The following is a 23,139-nucleotide window of genomic DNA, read 5'->3' as shown; positions in this document are numbered from 1 at the left end:
AGGTGTGTCTCCATTTGGTGTTTTTTTAAGTTTTTGTAAGGCAATGGCGTTTAGTGGCTTGCCCAAGGCCACTAGGTAATTATTAAGTGTCTGAGGCCGGATTTGAACTCAGGTACTCCTGACTCCAGGGCTGGTGCTCTATCCACTGCACAACCCAGCCACCCCCTTTGGTATTTTCTTGAAAGATACTAGAGTGGTTTGTCACTTCCTTTTCCAGATCAATTTACAGATGGAGAAACTGAGGCAAATGGGGTAAATTGGCTTGCCCAGGGACACAGAACTAGTAGATATGTGAAGCTGCATTTGAATTTAGGTGATCCTGATTTATGGTTCAGCACTCAATCTGGTGAATTACTTAGCTAACAAGTGCTTAATGGACCTTTACACTAATTCTTTATTCCTATTATTTTTTGTTGAACCTGTGTTTTCATTGGTTTTCTCAGTCTGTCAATGCAGATTAGCAACAGTTCAGCAATTTGAAGACTCTCAGAGAATTGCCTGGGGGCACTAAGAGACTATGTTCAACCTAGAATCATAGTAGCCAGTATGTCTCAAGAGGCAGGACATAAGCAAAGGTCTTCCAGAGGTAAATTCTATCCAATCAATGCACTATTCTCTATTTATCTATTGAAAATATTGTATATAAAAATACAAACTCCAAAGCTTACTAAGGACTAGCAGAAAGCTGACTTCACTATTATAAATGTTAAAACATTGTCTTGCCCTAATATTTTTTATTTTCTTAATATTCTCCTAATTTCAGCATATGAGAGCTAGACTGAAGGCATAAAAGTCCTTCAACATCTGGAATCAGAAGGTAAGATAAAAAGCATACACAGAATTAGAAAAAAAAATAAAAAGGAAAATAAGAGCTACTAAAATGACCAATTGATTCCAAAGAATTGATGATGAAGAATGCTAACCATTCTGGATAGAGGTGATAGAATCAAGATGCAGAAAAGGGAACATATAGGCAATAATGAAATTTGTTCTGTTTGACTAGATGTACTTCTTTGCTTTTAATTTTTTCAGGAGAGGCAATGTGAGTGAGGCAAATAGGGATAAATTATCAGCAACAAAATTAGAAAGTTAAAAGAATGAAGAGTTATTGAGACATCTTTCTTTAAAAATAGAAATAAAAGAATATTAGAAAAGGCAGAAAGCAGTACTTACAAGCAAGCCAGATGAATTTATTCTATATTTTTAAAAATTGCAAGGTGTATATAATAAAGACTACACCTTAATGCATAATCTTCTTTTCTGCCATGAATTTAGAAATACTTATTTTATCTGATGTTCTTTTAAGTTTGGAAAATGCATTTAAAAAAAGAAAAGGTCCATTAATTGATGTTTTAAGAAAAGAGAAGAAAATAGCTAATTTTCACTCAATGACACTGTGACATATAGTCGCATAACTGAATCATTTCCCTTAAAGTTTTTGCCATACAGATCTCCCAACTAACTCAGAAATGGGCAATAGAAAATGTAGCTGATTTCAATACCTTGTATTATTAGTACTAAAATAAAGAGGTTCCAAACTTGTACATTTGAGGAATATATATATATATATATATATATATATATATATATATATATATATATATATATATATATATTGCATTTTAAATTGTTATATAACAATTGTTACCAAACTTTTAATTCAAGTCAAACATCCAAAAAAAGTTATCAAAATTTGAAAACTTTTTTAAAAACACCAGTGGCAACTATCTGGAGCCATGACAAAGTTGAAAATGAGTCATTCAAGAAAGCTAGAAATTATAATCTGGTTTTTAGTAAATCAAATTTAATGAAACTCTCTACATTTCTGCCAAATTTTATTCTGGTAATTATTTTGGAAGAAAAAAAGGATTAGGATTTTCTATGTGAACTGTTCTAATTTTTACTGTTTCTAATTTTATGCCATAAATATATATATATATATATATATATATATATATACACATATATATTAGAATATTAAAGGATTAAGAACAAGAAACAATCTGAATATATTTTATAGTATTTGATTAATTATTTTTTATTTTTAAAGGATCTTAAAATTATTCTTCCATGACAGGCTGGGTTTTTAAAAAAGCAGATTTTTTAAAAAATTTTATTTATTTAAGGCAATGGGATTAAGAGTGATTTGCCCAAGGTCACCCAGTTAGGAAATTATTAAGTGTCTGTTGCCAAAATTGAACTCAGTTTCTCCTGACTCCAGAGATGATCTATCTATTCTGCCACCTAGTTGCCCCCTAAACATGTAGAACTTTTAACATTAAATTACAAAAATTAGACAACAAAGCCAAGCAGCTTATCAACAAGATAATAGTACTGTAGCCTCCTTGAATCTTTAAATGTAAAATGCAAAATTGTAAAATTTTATGTAAATGTAAAAATGCAAAATTAACTGACCAAGTGATTACTGGCAATTGTTTCAAATAGGAAAGCAATTAATGATAATCCCATTTTTTGACCATATTTTGATTATACAGTACTTACCTTATTCACTACAGCAATGCAGAAATTATCTATACTTAGGGAAATTTTGTACTCATTTATCTATGTTTCCATTTTCATAAGGGATTTTACATTTCTAAATTGTAATTTTGCTCTTATGTATGCTAGGTTCAATTCAAGCAGGAAAGGAGAATTCTCCCTAGTACACTGATTGCCAATATAATACTGTTACTGCATTTCAGCTACTGAAACTCAAATGAGTATGCTAGAAAGTACTGCCACATTTTGTCCAAGATTAAGAAGCAGTTCTGCATCACCTCTTCTAACTTTCTGTAGGACATTCTGATCACAGCTAATATGATCTCTCAGTGAGAGTATATAACATAAATTAGATCCTCTGGCTTAATATTTTTTACCAATGAATAAAAACAATATAGAGCTTTTATCTACTCATGCTGCAGCATGGGAGGATATTTTAAGAATTCTGTATTTTAAGAAATCTGTAAGCTTTGTTTGTTGCTATCTTTAAAAGTACAGATTTGAAACTCACCCAGCAGATCTTATGGGTTATTGAACTTGCAAACTTAGCAAATATATATTAGTTAGAATGGCCATAAATATCACAGAAGTAGAAAGATATATTTGGTCTTTTTCACTGCTGTTTCATTCACACAGTAGAATTATTTTAAAAAAGGCTTGGCTTCAGGAGGGAAAAGTCCTTGCTTAAGTCTGATAAAAAGTGTGAAGTTGTTATGTTCAAGCAACATAATTGGGTCCATAGCATAGCTAAAACTGTATAATGATGAATTTCATCATTACAGGTTCATATATAGGATTCAGCTATCTTGTATCTGAGAGGAAATGTTATTTCTGAGTCATATTGCTCTTTCTAGCTGTTCCTTGAGAAAATCTGGCAAGAAGTAATTGTACTTAATTGAACTTGAGTATTTTCTTGGTTTGTTTGTACTCTCTTATTTAAACCCTATTACCTGTGATCTTCCCATCTGCAATATGAATAATTAAATGAATAATTTCCTACATAACACATATTCACAAATGGAGCAATGCTTTGTCCTATGAAGTAGTATCCCTCTTACTACAACACAATCCAGTTCCATATATATGTATATACTTTCTGATTATGAATATATGCTTTAAGATCACACAATTATCCAAAATTGCTGGACTGGTATAATAAAATTCTCATTGTTTCTAATGCCTGTGAATAGCCTTTCCCACCTGACAAAACAGTTGTAATATGCTACTATAGTGTGTGTATGTGTGTGTATAATACATATATTTATAGTATATAGATACTATGTATACATATACATGTATATATGTACACACATGTATGTATGTATATATATGTATATATGTGTGTGTGTGTGTGTGTGTGTGTGTGTGTATGTACATGTGGAATTGCTTCTGTGAGTAATTCTAACCTACTCACTAATCTTATCTACTTGTGAAGTGACCAATCTTTTCTTCCTAGCTCTGTCTCCTGGCCACTGGACCTAGATGGTTCTGGAGGAGAAACTGAGGAGGTGACTTTGAATAGCATACTCTCTCACTCAAATACAATTCATGTGCCTCTCATCTCCCTGATTCCAGGATCTTATTTGAGAACAGTACCTCCATCTCTAAATTCGGATGGTAATTTGGTCCCAGTTTTACTGAACAACATATACCTAATAAATTCTTATTGAATGAATGATTTTATCATTTGATTTTCATCCAGTGCTGTCACAACTAATATCTGCCTCTGATTCCAAAAGATACACTCCAAGATCTGGACCTCTGTTTTAGGAGTCTTGGAAAAGTATACTCTCCAGATCATTAGCCTAGTTTTCAATCAGAGAATGACAGTCATCATCAAGGAAATCAACACTTGTAGAAACTATCAGCAGCTGTAGTTTCTTAAGATCCAGAAAACAACGTTCTGATTACCAGTCTTCAGCACTGTCAGATGGTTAAATATCAGAAATGAATTAACATTAATGAAATATTACCATCTGTTTTGTCATTGAACCTTAAGTTGAGACTTTTACATTTTACTGGCAACTGAATCCTCCTATAATTTGTCTTCCCCATTAGAGTGTGAGTTCCTTGAGAGGTTTTTTCTTGCTTTTCCATGTATCCCTAGCACATAAAATATTTTAAACATAGTAAGTGTTTAATAAATACATTTTTGTTTATTAATTCAATGAATTTGCTATTCTTCTTGTTAAATTCGAACACAGTTAAAGTATTTTATAAGATTTCATAAGATTTAAATCTAAAAGGGAAAAGAATTAGGTTATTTAAAAAGAAAAAAGTTCAAAGCACTCTAATTTGGCTGTCAACTTAAGAAACCTAGGGTCTTAATCAGAAGTCAACAGATCCCAAAAGGTCTTTGTATAAATTTTAAGGGGGGGGGTGGTCTCCAAACTTGGATTTTTCTAAGTCTGTAAATGTAAAGACTTTACGTGAGAGTTCCAATTACTAGTAGTTATTCATATGTTGTATATTTTTTTTTACCTTTAGTGGGAATCCTGTGCTTTTATTTTATAGCATCAACTGTAATTATAGGCTATCTGGTTCAAAATTTCTTTCTTTTGAGGTTTGAGGATTGAAGAAGTTTCAGGAAAATGACTATTTTGTCATCTTACAGGACATATTCTATTTTTACTTTTCTAGAATGCAATTTCCAAAAGTTTCTGTCATGTCAGGATCTGACAATGAGAAATGGAAATACAGGTTGTTTCATTTTTGTTTTTGTTCTTTTGGTCCCTATCAGAGCTTTTTAAATTCTTTTGATTGCTATAACACAAATACATTCCCCTGAATTCAATTTTATTCATAATTAATAATCTTGGTTTTGTTACTGCCTATGCAGGATTACTTTTCTCTGAAATATAAAAAGAAACAAATTTGAAGGAGCTGTCAGATACTATGAGATAGCATTACTAATGCTAGGGAGTAAGGTGACTTAGAGAATGGAGTGGAGGAGTTGGGAGAGTATCAGAATGACACAAATTTTCATAATTATTTCAATTAATTCCTGATGAGAATCCTTAGTCCCATGTCCTTCAGTAAGGTGAATTAGATTTAAGAAACTGTAAGGGCTCATGTAAATTAAATTCTTACCAATTGTAAGACTGATACACTATTATTAACTATGGAAGTGAAATAACTCCATAAACCAAGACTTGTCATAAAGACAAGCAGATACTTTCTCACTAAGTATCTGTGCTCTTCTTGATTCAAATAAAGATGGATCATATCAATTAAAAGGAGCAGAAAATCCTGAGATATGGATTTGAGTAAATGAAACTGAAAATTATAGCAAATGCAGAAATTTCCTAAATGTCTAATTTTATCACATATGTTTATTATAGTTGTCAAAGTGGTTTCCAAATCACAAAACATTTGAGATACTTACCCCATGGAAAAAGGCGATTCTGGGAAATTATGGAGCAACATAGAAGACAAAACGTCTATGCAGACACTTAAAAATTTGTTTATACAACTAAACATTTTGAACAATTACACCTTTTACAAAGAATATTAGTAGTAGAATAAACATTTTCATAGGGGATTACTATTTTTATTACATGAAACATAATTCAAATATGTTTAAAGCAAGATCACAAGAAATGATTTATGATTGAGTGACAAGGACAGCCACACAAAATAGAACTTACTCACATATTATTTTCTAGGTCCTTCATATTAAAGAAATATCATGCCAAAACTGGACTAAATTTTTAATTTGTTTATTATTTGAGGCAATGGGGTTAAGTGACTTGCCCAAGGTCACACAACTAGTCAATTATTAAGTGTCTGAGGTCGGATTTGAATTCATGTTCTCCTGACTCCAGGGCCAGTGCTCTACACACTGCTCCACCTAGCTGCCCCCTAAAATTTTAGTTTGCTAAATGTAAAATATATAGTTTTGGATTGTTAACCAATATCACCATCGCCTTAAAGATTCAAGAACCTTCAAAAGACAAGAAGAATTTTTAAAAAAATGATACTTACCAAAAGGGAACAGGGACAACCATTATGTTCAAAAGACTCAGAAATGAAATCTATATTATGGTCAAGTCTCTGATGTCCTCCAAATTTCTTTTCATCAGTATCCAGAACAATTTTGAATTTATAATGTATTAAGGAATTTAAATTAATTTTATCTTAATAAAATTTCAAAAACATTACTAAAATACATACTTTAGTGGGTATTTTCTCCTTTCTTTGGAGGCAGTATGCCATTAGTGGATATTGAATTGAAAGCAAGAATTTAACTCAAAACCACTTCTGAAATTAGTTAAGTAACCATGTACAAGTATCAGTCTCATTTTTCATACACACACACACACACACACACACACAGAAAAGGTAAAATATCAATGATAGATTTCTTACAAGGCTGATATAAATGACATAATGAATAAAATAAAATAATATACATAAAGTATTTTGTAAATTTTTTATCAGTCCACTTTTATTGTTTTTTTTTAAAGTTTTTGCAAGGCAAATGTGATTAAGTGGCTTGCCCAAGGCCATATAGCTAGGTAATTATTAAGTGTCTGAGGCTGAATTTGAACTCAGGTACTCCTGACTCCGGGGTCACTGCTCTATCCACTTCGCCACCTAGCTACCCCCAACTATTATTCTTAATAATAATAATCTGAATTGTACTGAGTTGGAAGATAAAAACAAAACATTCTCTTGACCTCAAGGAGTTTATATTCTTTCACCTTCTGGTATTACTATTTCAGAATCTGTTATAATGTGATTTCCCAAAAAAATCATTATCTATATTTTCCATACACACTTTTGGTAACAGGTACTACTGGTACTCATTTATCATATTCAAAATTGCTAAGAATAGTACTCAAACATAAGAATAACAAATTAAAACGGCTATTTCCTGCATCTTATTTTTCAAAGTATCTATAAGAAAAATGTTTTTATTTTTTCAATACAAATGAAAATAACTAAACAGTGTAGAAAGAGGTAGATTTGAAGTTAGGGAACAAGTCTGCATCTTGGTTTTTCTGTGCAACCATATCCACGTAATAAATGTTCTGGATCTCAGTTTCTTAATTTGTAAAATGAGGGATTGTTTAAGATGATTTATGAGGCCCTCTCTGGCTCTAAATATATAAACATGACATCAGGGAGATGATGTCATGACAAGCATGTGAATTGGATGAGTGAGGGAGTACTGAGGTAAGCCACCAGCCTCACTTCCTCCTTCAGAGCCATCTGGGTCCAGTAGTCAGATATGAATCTAGAGATAGCCATGAATAATGAGGCAATCAGGATTAAGTGACTTGCCCAAGGTCACACAGCTAGTAAATGAATTTGGATTTGTCAACTTCTCCTGTCTTCAGGGCCATTGGTCTACCCAGACAGTGACCTAAAAAAAGCCTCTCCCTTTTATATCTACCTCTCACTCAAATCATCATGTCATTTCTATCTCCATAATACCTCTCTCAGAACTTTTTCTTTGTTGTGTCTCAACAAATAAAATAACCTCATTATCTGATCTCTCTCTTAATCCAATCCATCCTCCATAGAGTTACCAAAGTAATTTGTCCTAAAGACCATGTCATCCATGTCATCTTTCCCTCTTCCTCCATGACATGAAACAAAAAAGATTAAGAATCACGGCTGTGTATAAAAAGGGACAAAAAGTATTAGGAATAATTTTTTGGGGGAAAGTAAGATAAATAAGAGTAAAAAAGGAAAGAAATGGAAGAAAGATGAGGCAATCAAAAGAAGAGCTGGCTAGATTGGACAAACAAGCACAAGAAAATAAATTTATTTTATACCCACTCCCCACCCAATCCACTTTCTTCTGGAAGGATATGAATCTCTATTACTGTGAAATGCCGTCTATTGCTCCAATAAATCAATCAACACATTTATTAAGAAAATACTTTGGATAAGGAACCCAGAAATACAAAGATAAAAATCAGATGGTTCCTGATATCAAACAACATGAATGTATGTTTATTCAAAACAGATTTATATAGACCCTCTAGTGCTAAGTTAGCAGAGTAAGGAAGGAACCCTGTTGGAGAACTTCCAAATTCCCCTGCAATTTGAAAACTGTCTCAAAACTGATATAGGAATTGGAAAGTAGCAGCAGCAAAGGTCTTTCTCATTAGAGTAACATCTAAAAAAAACAAAATCTGGGAAGAGCAAAATCTGAGAGCAGCAGTAGCCAACCTCAAAGCAGAGGAGCAGTAGTAAGGTTCCAAGTCTGAGGTAATCTGTGAGTGTGGCCCAGCCTTCTAGACACTGCAAGTTCCCATTCTAGGGGTACAAGCCCAGCACAGTCCACCAGCCTTGCCTTCCCCCATTTTTAACCAGTAGTGAGGTCCCACCCCTAGGGACAGTCAGCAGTGAGACCAAGGCCCTAAGTCCAACTAAAAGCAAGATCACTCACCCCCAAGTCTGTCATCTGTTTCTATAGAAATACAGCAGCAAAGTCCCACCCCAGAGCCAAGGCAGCAGCTAGGCACAGAAGCTCAACTGAAGCAAGGGTCAGTGCTTAAACTGGAGTTTAAATAAATAAAAATACCAAATTACAAAACAATAAGCAAAAAACAAATAATAACGACCACAGAAAGTTACTACAGTGACAGAGAGGCACAAACTTAGAAGAGTGTGTGTCAAAATGGCATCATGTTAAATCTCAAAAATATACTTTGTTTTCAGGTCCAAAAGAAATACAGAAAGAGATTAGAAAGGATTTTACAAGGTCAATTAGAGAAATAGAAGAAAAATTGAGAAAAGAAAAAGGAGTAATACGAGAGAGACATAAGAGTACAAGGAATAGTTTATCTGTAGAACTACAGATGAGAAGAATTTAGGACCAAAGAATATATATAAAGCCTTACAAAATATAAAATTGCAAGTATGTAAAATTTAAAAGTTTTTGCAGAAACAAAATCAATGTGACCAAAATTATAAGGCAAAATTTTGTAATAATTATCTCTGATGAAGGCCGTACTTAGCAAATACGCGCGCGCGCGCGCACACACACACACACATGCAGAGAACTGAATAAAATTTATAAAAATACAAGTCATTTTCCAATTAAGAAATGGTCAAAGGATAAAAGAAGAAATAAGAGATATTGATAGTCATGGGAGAAAATTCTATAAATTACTATTGATTAGAGAAATGCAAATTAAAACAATTCTAAGATAACACCTCACAATTATCAGATTGATTAATATAACAAAAAAGGAAAATAATAAGTGTTGGAAGGAATTATGGAAAAAATGGGATACTAGTGAACTGTTTATGAACTTGTGAGCTGATCCAAACATTCTGGAGAGCAATTTGGAACTATGCCTAAAGGACTGTTAGACTGTGATAACCTTTAATCTAGCAATACTGCTGATCTGTATCCCAAAGACATTCTGCAAAAGAAAGGAAAGGAAGGAAAGGACTTATTTGTACAAAAATATTTATAATAGATCTTGTAGTAACTAAGAATTGAAGGTGCCTGTTAATTGAGCAATGGGTAAACAAACTGTGGGATATGATTGAAATGGAATGTTATTGTGCTATATGAAATAAAAATCAGAATGACTTCAGTAAAATCCTACATATTCGAAAATATTTGTGGTAGCTCTTTTTTGTAGTGGTAAAGAATTGGAAATTGAGGAGATGCCCATCAATTTGGTAAAGGCTGGATAAGATGTGGTATTTGAATGTTATGGAGTACTATTCTTGTATAAGAAACCATCAGACTCTAGAGAAGCATGGAAAGAATTACATGAACTTGCTGAGTGAAGGGAACAGAACCAAGAGAACACTTTACATTAACAACAACATGGTGAGTTGATCAACTATGATGGCTGCAGCTCCTCTAAAAAATTTAGAAGGCTAGGACAACCCTGAAAGACCTGTCATGGATAACATTTCATACAAATTCAGCTGGAAAAAAAAAATCACAGAATCTGAATGAAACACTATACTATGTTCACTTTTTCAAAATTTCTCTTACATTTTTCCTTCCTATTTCCTGGTTTTCTTTCTTTTCCCTTAGTCCTAATTCCTCATACACTAAATGTATATGTACATTGTTCACTAGACTGTTTCCTGCTTGGGGGGGGGTGAGAAGAGAGGGTGGAAGAAAGCTGTGTAATTTATAAATAGGGAAGTGGATGAATCTTGTAAAACTTTCATGACTAGTAATTAGAAAAATAAAATATCAATAAAAATGATATGATATGAATTGATGCTACATATAGTGAGAACTACAATATTGTATAATAAAGAATTGTGAATGTCTTATTTGATCTCAACAACATAAAATAATCCCAAAGGGTTCATGATGAAGCATACCATCTGCTTTCAAAGAAAAAATATTTCTGTCTGACACAGACTAAAGCATGATATTTTTCTCCTTCCTTTCTTTTATATTTGAGTCTTCTTGAACAAAATTACTAATATGGAAATATTTCACATGATTTGCACATCTATAATCTATATCAGATTATTTACCATTTCAGGCAGGGGGGAGGAGAAGGAAGGAGGGAATATAATCTGGAACTCAAAAAACTTAAGCTTAAAATTACTTTAACATGTAATTGAGGGAAAACATAAAGTAAAAAACCGTATGTATATATAAGAAATAGAAAGTAAATTAGAGAAACTGGGATATCAGCAAAAGTATCATGTGAGAGGTGATACTTGTGGAGAACTGGATAGTGATGAAAAAATATTGGTCTTAAATTTTAACTTGTTTATTTTAGGTAAAACAGGAAAAGGGAAAATTAGAGATGTTTCTTAATATTTATTTACAAAGAAAAGAGATTAAATTAAGTGACATCAACTTGGATATATTTTTTTAAGTGCTATGATTTACATTTTTTAAAATTTAGAAGACTTCAAAGCATTCATTACATCTATTAGCAGGTTTGTAGCAGTATTCAATGATATATGTCCTTAAATAGGAATGATGAAAATGTCATATTCTGCAAGAGGCTTGAACAAATAAGATTAAAGGGAAGAGAAGACAAGAAGGCTCTTAAATTCAGTAAAACCTGGATTTCAAAGCAAGCAATAATAATATTTTTGAATGTTATTTTTTAAAACTATATGCAGACAAATTTTCAATATTCATCATTTTGTAAGCTTTTGAGTTCCACATTTTTCTACCTCCCTTCCTTCCCTCCCCTTCCCCCTCCCCATAACAGTGAACAATGAGCAATCTGATATAAATTATACATGTACAATCATATTTAACATATTAGTCAATAAAAATGTTGGTTAAAACAAAATGTCTCTTAATAAATCTTAAAAATGACTTCTGTTATTGGGTTCTGTTCTGATTTTTGAGGTGATGAAAGCAATTTACTCTTTTCCTACTTCTTTGGAGGGATATTAGATAGAAAATTAGATAGAAAACCAGTTCTATGGTGGTAAATTTTCCTTCTTTTTTTTTTTTTAAAAGAACAGCACTACTGCATTCTCCTTTAACACCACCATCATTTCAAGAAGAATCAATGGGGGGGGGGTATCTGAATGTATCCATCATTAAATTCCAGAGGGAGGATCATGTGCTTGGTTCTTTTGTGTCTTATGCCTTTTACATGTAGTCAACCAAAATCAATCAAGAAAATGATTGGCTGAAAAGTAAGCTTGGTCAGCATTTTAAGATGATTAAATACCTAACAAGAGAAGTCAGATTAACTGACACCATTTTAATGACAGGAGAATGGGACATGATGAATTTCTTAGGATGAGATGTTCTTTCCTATATGGTCAGAAGGAAATGGATACTCTAAGTTAACAGAATATCATGACAGCCTAGGAAAAATATCTAGATTTAAGTTATCCCATTATCATGTAAGTAAAAGGACAGGGAAGAAAGGCATTTGGATCTGTTTGTATTTAAATCTAAGAGAGCCAAGAAGACTCAGCAACTCAGAAGATCTTAGAGGATGGATACTTTGAGCTTAAATTCAAGTATCAAGGAAATAAAGAACTCAACCAATCAAAAAGCATTTATTAAGTGCTTATTATTAAGTGGTAATAACTCTGCCAAGATTAGGAATATAAAGAAAAGAATAAAAATAGAAACTGACTTCAAGGTAACATACTTATAAACAGGGTAATTCCACATGTAGACAGAGTAGATGGGAAAATAGAGGGGATGGCATGAGAAGCTAAGAGGACCAGAAAAGTTCTCTTACATGGCAATCAGGAATTATTAGAGACAAAGGTGAGGACATGAAGCATTGGAAAGAGGAAGGACAAAGAAAAGTCATGGAAATGAGAGATAGAATGGTATGTTTGAGGGAAAGTAAGTAGGTCAATAAAAAAAAACAGGGTAGTTAATTTATGAAGAAAGTTTCAAATAGATTAAATTACATTTGATCCCAGAAGGAACATGGAGTCTTTTGAAAAATACACTAAATTAACTCATTACAGTTGGGGATATATGTGGTAGGAAAATCACTTTGGCATTGACTTGTAAGATGATTTGGAATGGGAAATACAGGAAGACTAATTAGAAGGTGATTAAAATAACACAGGAAATAAATGATGAGGGCCCATGCTAGGATGAATGGAAAGAAGGAGATGAATATGAGAGATGATGTGGCAGTAGATAGAATTTGCAAACTGATGAGATAGATGTGGTAAGGGAGAGTGAAGAATCCAGGATGTCACTGAAGGGAAAGGGATTCTGAATCCAACAGTGATATGGACATATGAAGGAGGATTTTTTGGGAAGGACAATGATTCTGTTTTGAATCTGCTAAGGTTGAGGTGCCTATGAGCACTTAATTCAAAATGTCTACAGTATTGGAGTTAAGGAAAGAAACTATAGGTAGACATAAAAATCAGGAAGCCATTATCATACAGAATAACTGAACCCATAGAAATTGCTGAGAATATCAAGTGAGATAATATAAAGGAAAAAAGAGGGAGATTCAGAACAGAGTCTAATTAAACATTCATTCAGTTCCAAGACATGGATGAGCATCCAGCAATTGTGACTCAGGGTGGTCAGAGGTAGGAGTTGAATCAAGTGAGCAGTGTCATAAAAAAACTAGAGAAGGTATTCATTTTTCTTCCATCTTTAAAATCCCTCAGCAGATCCTAGCACTTAACTTTTTTTGGAAAAATTCCAATGAAACTATTCTCAAGTTGCAAATTGTTTCTTAATTGTTTTAGCTAATGACTGTCAATAGTAATCCTTTTTGATCATTTCTCAACCATATAACACTATTGACCACCTTCTCCTCCTGGTTCTCTTTTCTGCTGGAAACAGGGAAAGAATGTATAGATAGGAAAGAGACTGAAAATTAGAGAAGGGAAGGGAGATGATACTGAGGGCAATTTTATGGAAAAGACTGGGAAGATAAGGATTAAGGGTATTCATAGGAAGAGTTAGCCAACTCTTCATCAGCAATTAGATTAAAAAAAGGAAATGTGAAATGAAAAAAGAACTTTTAAGCAAATGACCTTATTATGTGAGTTAAAGGCAAGACTCCTAAGTTGAGAGAATGTGGGAAGACTTAAAGAGTAAAGAGACTAGCAGGTAACTTTAAAAAATTAGTGAAAGGTGAAAAACCTGGGTATTGAAAGATAGAATCCCTGGACTTCTTTCAAGATGGAGAGTGTGCACAAGGAAACTGATAGAATTCAGGATATACAGTAAAGGCTGAATCCTTCTTGCATTTTGTTTGCTGTTCATGACAATAAACAAGGGTAATTCAGACATATAAAATGAAGTGACAGATTTTCTTGAGGTGGTGTATAGCTATAACCTATGGTTTTGTGGATTCTCAATGGTAATAAATAAAATTTAAGTTAGATAACTCTAACAGCGTTGCACAGACTTTTACTTTGATCAGCTCAAATCTGTCCAACAATGACATGCGCTCTCTCTCTTAAGTCTTTAAATGAGAATTTAATGATTAAAATACTTACAACTCAAGATTAATATACTTTGGATGAAAGTAAACTTTTTGGGGAAAAGATAAAAACAGAATAATGCAAAAAAATTGTTAAGTAAAAGATTCAGTGATTTCACTATTTATTTTTTGTGTTACTATCTTTAAAGGTAAGAAAAGAAGAGATCTTTTTGGTGGTGACAAAGTATTGGAAATTGAGAGTGCCCATTAATTAGGAAATAGGTAAACAAGTTAGAGTGCATGAATGTGATAGAATACTATAGTGCTATGAAAAATAATGAAGGGGATAGTTTCAAAGAAACCTGGGAAGACTTGTATGAACTGATGCAAAGTGAAGTGAGAGGAACCAGAAGAGGAATTTCTATAGTATTGTAAAGACAATTTTGAAAGACTTAAAAATTCTGATCAATACACTGATCTACCACAATTCAAGAGTACTCATGATGAAACATTCTACCCACTTCCAAATGGGGACATGATGAACTTAAGAGATCAATGGATAAGACCAATGTGGGAATTTGTTTTGATTGATTATACATATTTGTAACTGCTTTTGCTGCTTTCTCAATGTTTCAGGAAAAGGAAGAAATAGGAGAAAGAAAGTATGTACGTGAAATTTTTTAAAAAAACAGAATTTTTTAAAAAAGAAAAGGAAATGTTCAAAAACTTGGGAGTATTATATATGTAATATATAAGTGAAATTCAGGCAAGGAATCTTTGGAGAGAATATGGTTCAATAAAATCCTTTCTTTTTTATGCTGTTGAAGGATGAAGGATTAAATTGAGAACTTCTTTATCAGCCAACATGGTCAAAGCAGAAGGAACTTCCCAAACTCACTGAATTGAAGCATGATTGATCAAGGCATGTCCAGGGCAGGGACTGCTGGGGAACCTTCCTAGTAAACATGTTTTGGGGTCCATACCTGGAACTTGGCCCATCCCTGGATATCTCAAGTAACCCCAAGTATCTCTACTTGGAGAAAGTGACTGAAAGTGTTTTGGCCAAAACTCCCCAGGATCACAGAGTTCAGTCTTATAACCCCCTGAATCTGTGGGAACACTTACTTGCGAAGGTGGGCTTGGGATGTTAACGGTTTAGGAGAAGACACTCTGCTGAATGGACTTACCCAATTAAGACCCTGGAGACTGTGTTGTGACTCAATTTCCTCTAGTTGCTGGAGTCTCCTCAGTTTGGTAATGCTTTCTCTTTTATCTCTTATCTTTCCTTTTTCCATATTTATGCTGATGTTTTTCTGTCATGTATGCAGATATGTAATTGCATATTTTTTGTATTATAAGTATATTAATGTTGAGTTATAAGTATTTTAATCATTAAATTCTCATTTAAAGACTTAAGAGAGAGAGCATGTCATTGTTGGGCAGATTTGAGCTGATCAAAGTAAAAGTCTGTGCAGCGCTGTTAGAGTTATCTAACTTAAATTTTATTTATTACCATTGAGAATCCACAAAGCTGTAGGTTATAGCTATACACCACCTCAAGAAAAGCTGTCACTTCATTTTATATGTCTAAATTACCCTTGTTTATTGTCATGAACAACAAACAGAACTATAAGCAATGACTTAACTTCTGATAAATTGCTGTATATTTTATGAATGTTAGGGGAATGTCTCCCTTAGGCACAAAAGTATTCTTTCATTATAGTCAAGAAAGACCTTGTTTCATTTACAAAGGATTAAAATACAAGTCCTGATTCAGACTGCAATAAACTCAGATTCCTGTTGACTTCATGTCATGGCAACACATTTTTAGAACAGGTATAATAAAGGAAAGTCAAAGAACCAATGACAGCTAAAAACTGATAACAGCAAATGAAGATGATGTAAGTATATACTACAGAAACTAATGAATTAAATTGTTTGTATGCATGCATACATGAGTGTAAATGAGTAGCTATTTGGTATGTTAAAGGTTACATGCCACTAAAGGAGAACAAATCACAAATGATAAGAGATTTGTAATGGAATTTTGTTTTGAAAAATGAGGAAACCAAGCTTTAATTTCTGATTATCTGATTCAGGGGTTTTAGTTTGGATCAGATGGTTACAAAATTTTAACTGTTCAATATAAACCACTTCATTTATGTTCCTCAATTATCAGAGAAACAAAGAAATCTTTACTGATTCAAATTTTACTGAATCTGTACACACATTCAAAAGAATTTTCAGATCCTCGATTCAAACAATTATATTGTTAACTTGATGACAGTACTAAATTTCAAAAACAATAATTTATATGAGGCTATTTATAATGTCTCATTTTCTGGCTATTCCTTAAAGAAGATAAGAATAACTCCAATAATTAACAAAACAGAGCATTATACAATTGTTCTACAATGAGTATCTTCCTTTTCCACAACCTTGCTATAAACACTATACATTCTTTGTGAATTCAGATTAGATTTATCTGACCTTGTTTCATACAAATAACAGATACACAGCATTCATCTAAGTCAAAGAAAAAGTAAAACAGAGGAAAAAAGATGGAATAAATAAATAAACGGAATACTGGAATACTATTACTATCAGAAAATCATTGCCTATTCCAGGATATCACAACAAAGCAGAATCAGAAAAATCTTAGGTTTATAGAATCTATTTGGTTTCTTTCCCATTATATTTTTTAATATATTTACTTTAATCATCTCCTCCTTTGGTGGCCTTGTTTCCTTTTCCTTTCTGGTTATCTTAGTTGCCAAAGAAATTCTCATCACTGTTGATAAAATATTTTATCATTATTTAATAGTCAGTTGGATAGCAACTATAGATTTTTCAAGGGAAAATGCTATATGAATCTAGGAAAAAAAAAAACCAGTGTAACCAGGCATTTCTCAATGCTCTGGGTGAGATAAAATATCTTTAATATTTTTCTACTTAAGGTTTTTGGTTTTAATTTCATTTGTGCTTAAAACTTTTTTTTTATTTAAATAATAGTATCAGGTGCCAGATTTGGAATTTTCTTCTTTTTATTAGAAGAGTGTTCTTGCTGTTATATAACAAGAATAACTTCTTACTAATGAAATATTCAAACATTTTCATGCTGCCTATCTAAGCTTGTCACTAGAGCTTAGCTGGATGATTATAAACTCAGGAAAAAGTATTTTAAATAAATCTCAAATGAAGAGAATTAAAAACTGACACAAACCAAAGAAGGAATTTCACTGCATCATAAATTCAAAGAATTTTTCTTGTTAATTCCAGTCTGTTACTTATCTATCATCTCTTAAACAGTATTTAGTAATGAAAGACTACCTAGGAAGATTGTGTTTGCCAGTGGCTTTTGCTCAGATTTATTAATGACTATATAAAGTATGCTTGTTAATCTTCTCAAAACGTTGGAAGGTTAATTTTTAAGCAGACAAATTTAAATTTGATCTACTGTAACTCACAGTGGGTATAATATAGTACCCTCATTTCTTTCCTCTGGGCACCACCTGATTGACTTTTTTACCTTTTTCTTTCCCCATATATATATTAAATCTTTGGAGTTAAAATTCAGATAATTTTGAGATTACTAACTTAAAACTTTTGTCCACAGTTAACTTCTAGTCAGATTCATGAAGTGGAACTCTCAAAATTTTCTAAATTTATCTCCAAAGATTTAAAATAATTAAATCAGAATTTGAGAACTTTTACATATAAGATGATGGCATATTTGATAGATGCATAAACATCTTTCAGAGGCATCCAAGACAGAATTATTATGGAAATAGATGATTAATCTTGAAATTGTAATTGTTTCAAAATTTATGTAACTTAGATCTCCTAAAACTAGTGCTTTAAAATTGGAAAAATGAAATTGGGAAAAAATAAAACCATGACTTACTAATATCAAAACTTTTGTTGAAATCATTCAATGTCGATTTCCAGCCAAGATGGCGGAGAGAAGACAGGCACAGTTCTAAAGTCTCCTGATCTTTCTCCATCTATCAAATGAAACAAACCTCTGAACCACAAAACCCAAAAAGAAAAGCCAGGAGAAAGAACATCTACCTCAGGATTTGTCTCCAGCAACAGCATTGGATGAATTCAGGAGGTTGAGTTTGGGCTCACAGGGTGGATCAGCCCCGATCAACCAGATTAACAGCTGAATTGGAGCCAGGAGTCTAAGGGCCCAAGAGTGGACCTGTTGGATCAGCAGTGGGGCTAGAAGGCAGGGGCTTGAGTCATCTAGGGAGTAGAGGTGCTGGCACTGGTGCTGTCCCTTGGGAACTTGTGGATAGGGCTGGGGCGAGAGTTCTGGCGCAGGAGAGTTGCGGACACTATCCCTGGGCTACTCTGGTCTGAGGAACTCAAAGTCCACACCTCCATTACAGCTCAGACCTCTTCCTGGAACAAATGCAGACTACTTTTGCCTGGGGCCCAGGTGTGTGAGCAGAAGATCCAGCCCAGCTGAGGAATGACCTCAGGCCAGGGTAAAGCCCACCATTGATTGAAGGCAAAAGAATTCAATAGCTCCAACACCTCCCCTTCAAGCAAAGGGAAAAGGCCTCAATCACAGTCACAGACAATCCAGAGAAAGCAACCAGCACCTCCTATTGGCCAGCCAGAGAAATTGCATTCAGTGAGTAAATATTTTAGCAATCTGAAGCCCCTGTGAACCAGCCCCTCTCGAACTCAAGGTCTTAGCAAAATGAAGAAGGGTCAGCGGAAAAGTGGATGCATAGAAAAATTCTTGGAAGGGAAAAATCCTAACTCAGAAAGACCTAGAACCTCTGAGGAGAATACGATCTGGTCCTCTGCACAAAAAGACTTCCTTGAAGAAATAAAGAAGGAACATAAAAATTTGGGAGCGATAATTAATATCTTGCAAAAAGAAAAAAAAAACCTTAGAAAATACAATTGGACAAATACAAAAGGAGAATAAATCTCTCAGATCCTCAATTGGACAAATACAAAATGAGAATAAATCTCTCATATCATGAACTGGACAAATACAAAAAAGAAAATAATTCTCTCAAAACCTCAATTGGTCAAATGGAAAGCTCTTTCAAAAGTAGAATTGACCAATTTGAAAAGGAGTTGCAAAAGGTTAATGAAGAAAACTACTCCCCGCCAAAAAAAGAATGGAGTCTACAGAAACTAATGACTCCAAGAGACAGCAAGAGTCAGTTAAACAAAATAAAAAAATAGAAAAAACAGAAGAAAATGTAAAAAACCTCATCAACAAAACCACTCGAGGAGGGGCAACCTGAAAATTATAGGACTTCCTGAAAACACTGAAGAGACAAAACGCCTGTACTTAATATTACAGGATCTAGAACTGGAGGGCAAAGTAGTTATTGAAAGAGTACAACCCTATCTCAGAAAAAGAAATTCAACAAGCCATCAATGAACTCCCTAAAAAAAATCTTCAGGGCCTGATGGTTTCACAAGTAAATTCTATCAAACATTTAAGGAACAATTGGTTCCAATTGTATATAAACTCTTTGGAAAAATAGGGAAAGATGGAGCTCTGCCTAACTCTTTCTATAAAACCAATATGGTGCAGTTACCTAAACCAGGAAGAGTTAAAACAGAGAAAGAAAATTATAGATCTATTTCCCTGATGAATATAGATGCAAAAATCTTAAATAAAAGCTTAGCAAAATGATTACAACAAGTTATTACTAGGATAATACATTATGATCAAGTAGGATTTATTCCAGGAATGCAGGGTTGGTTCAATATTAGGAAAGCTGTTAGTATACTCAATTATATCAACAACAAACCTATCAGAAATCACATGATCATATCAATACATGCTGAAAAAGCTTTTGACAAAATATACCATCCATTCCTATTATAAACACTAGAGAGTATAGGAATAAATGGAGTGTTCCTTAAAATAATTAGCAGTATCTGTCTGAAATCATCAACAAGCATTATATTCAATGGGGAGAGGCTAGAGGCATTCCCAATAAGATCAGGGTGAAACAAGGGTGCCCATTATCACCACTGCTATTCAATCTTGTATTACAAATGTTAGCGTCAGCAGTTGGAGAAGAAAAAGAAATTGAAGGAATTAGAATTGGGAAGGAAGAGACAAAACTCTCACTCTTTGCAGATGACATGATGGTCTACCTAGAGAATCCAATGAAATCATTGAAAAAACTACTGGAAACAATTAGCAATTTTAGCAAAGTTGCAGGTTATAAAATAAACCTTCATAAATCCTCAACTTTTTTTTTATATATGTCTAGGAAGATACAGCAGGAAGAGCTAGAAAGAAAAATCCCATTCAAAGTAACCTCAGACAATATAAAATACCTGGGAGTCTATTTGCCAAGACAGACAGAATCTTTTTGAAAACAATTATAAAGCACTTGTCACACAAATTAAATCAGATTTAAATAACTGGGCAAATATAAACTGCTCATGGATAGGTAGAACTAATATAATAAAAATGACAATTCTACCAAAACTAAACTGTTTAGTGCCCTACCAATCAAAATTCCAAAAAATTACTTTAACGAGTTAGAAAAAATTGTAAGTAAATTCATATGGAGAAATAAAAAGTTAAGAATTGCCAGTAGCTTAATGAAAAAAAGTGCAAAAGAAGGTGGCTTAGCCCTACCTGATCTAAAATTATATTATAAAGCATCAGTCATCAAAACTGTTTGGTACTGGCCAAGAAATTGAATGGTGGACCAGTGGAATAGACTAGGTGTAAAAGTAGGAGAGGATTATAGTAATCTGCTGTTTGATAAACCCAAAGGGTCCAGCCATTGGGACAAAAACTCCCTCTTTGATAAAAACTGCTGGATAATTGGAAGTTAGTATTTAAGAAACTTAGATTAGACCAACACCTAACACCCTTTACCAAGATAAGATCCAAATGGTTAAAGGACTTAGACATAAAAAACAATACTATAAGCAAATTAGAGGATCAAAGACTAGTTTACCTGTCAGATCTAGGGAAAGGGGAGCAGTTTATGAATAAGAAAGAGTTGCAGAACAATCACCAAAAATCACTTAGATGATTTCGATTACATTAATTTAAAAAGCTTTTGCACAGATAAAACCACTGTAACCAAGATCAAAAGAAATGTAGTAAATTGGGAATCTTTACAACTAATGTTTCTGACAAAGGACTTATTTCTAAAATATACAGTCATGTTTTTAAAACAAAAAGCCATTCCCCAATTGAAAAAATGGTCAAAGGATATGCAAAGGCAATTTACAGAGGAGGAGATCAAAGCAATTCATAGCCATATGAAAAAATGCTCTAAATCATTAATTATTAGGGAAATACAAATTAAAGCTTCTCTGAGGTACCACCTCACACCTCTCAGACTGGCCAATATGGACAAGAAAGGACAATGATCATTGTTGGAAGGGTTGTGGGAAATCTGGGACACTATTACACTGTTGCTGGAGCTGTGAACTCCTCCAACCCTTCTGGAGAGCTATTTAGAACTACACCCAAAGGGCAACAAAAATGTGCATACTCTTTGACCCAGCAATACCACTCCTGGGTCTATATTCTGAAGAGATGATGAAAAAAGGTAAAAACATTATTTGTACAAAAATATTTATAGCAGCCCTGTTTGTGGTGGCAAAGAATTGGAAATCAAATAAATGTCCTTCAACTGGGGAATGGCTTAGCAAACTGTGGTATATGTATGTCATGGAACACTATTGTTCTATTAGAAACCAGGAGGGATGGGATTTCTGGGAAGCCTGGAGGGATTTGCATAAACTGATGCTGAGTGAAATGAGCAGAACCAGAAAAACACTGTACACCCTAACAGCAACATGGGAGTGATGATCAACTCTGAAGGACTTGCTCATTCCATCAGTGCAACAATCGGGAACAATTTTGGGCTGTCTGCAAAGGAGAGTGCCATCTGTATCCAGGTAAGTAGCTGTGGAGTTTGAACACAGTTCAAGGACTATTCCCTTTAATTTAGAAAAAAAACAGATATCCTATTGTCTGATCTTGTTACCTCTTAGACTTCTTGTCTCTTCTCTAAGGATATAATTTCTCTCTCATCACACCCAATTTGGATCAAGGTACAACATGGAAACAAAGTAAAGACTGACAGATTGCTTTCTGTTGGGGGGGGTAGGGGGAGGGAAGTAATATTTGGGGGAAAATTGTAAAACTCAATATATTTAATAAAAATTAATTTAAAAAAGAAATCATTCAATGTAAAGCACCTAAGATGACTCGATTTTTTGAATGAAATTTTTACATATTTTGATACCATGTGAATATCATCATATAATACATTTCTACTTAATTGTAACCAGCAACCATATAAGAGCTGATGAGGTCACTGAGAATGTGTAGAGAGAAAGGCACAGAGCCTTAGAAAATACAATCATCAGATTTAGCTATGAAAATGAGTCACCAAAAGACTCATGAACATGAACTCATGGAATCTAAGACTAGGGACATGTTTATTCATTTAATAGGCAGTTGCAGTGGGTAAGAGAACAGAGCCTTGGGTCAAAAACACCAGAGTTCAAATTTGACCAGAGACCCTTACCAGTTATATGATCCCAAGCAAGTTATTTAATTTGTACCTGAATAAAATTGGAGAAGGAAATGGCAAATCATGCCAATATCCTTGCCATGAAAATCCCATAAACAGTGAATCCATGGGGTCATGAATAGTTATATCTGAACAACAGTGAAAATTCACTTAATTGTTTAAGATAAACCCTCAGAGACAGCGGCCCAGGTCCCAGCTCAGCTAGCCAGCATGAAGGGTGCAAGCCTGAGTTCCATAGACCATTG

The 23,139-nt window shown here is 33.5% G+C and overlaps 1 protein-coding gene across 3 annotated transcripts in view; it reads right to left on the bottom strand.

The window, feature by feature from the left end:
* GBE1 (1,4-alpha-glucan branching enzyme 1) overlaps nucleotides 1–23,139 on the bottom strand; it is a 222,051-nt gene that overhangs the window by 5,607 nt on the left and 193,305 nt on the right. For 2 of the 3 annotated variants that reach the window (XM_074192294.1, XM_074192295.1), the window contains exon 15: nucleotides 6,484–6,601. The exons of the other annotated variant lie outside the window; for it this stretch is intronic. In XM_074192294.1, coding sequence (XP_074048395.1) covers nucleotides 6,484–6,601 — 118 coding nt within the window. The remainder of the gene's footprint in view (nucleotides 1–6,483; nucleotides 6,602–23,139) is intronic. 3 annotated transcript variants of the gene reach the window in all.

The sequence above is a fragment of the Macrotis lagotis genome, chromosome 6 (assembly GCF_037893015.1).
Source record: "Macrotis lagotis isolate mMagLag1 chromosome 6, bilby.v1.9.chrom.fasta, whole genome shotgun sequence".
NCBI lineage: Eukaryota > Metazoa > Chordata > Mammalia > Peramelemorphia > Peramelidae > Macrotis > Macrotis lagotis.
The sequence above is the reverse complement of the archived record's forward strand: the minus strand, read 5'-3'. Positions and strand labels throughout refer to the sequence as shown.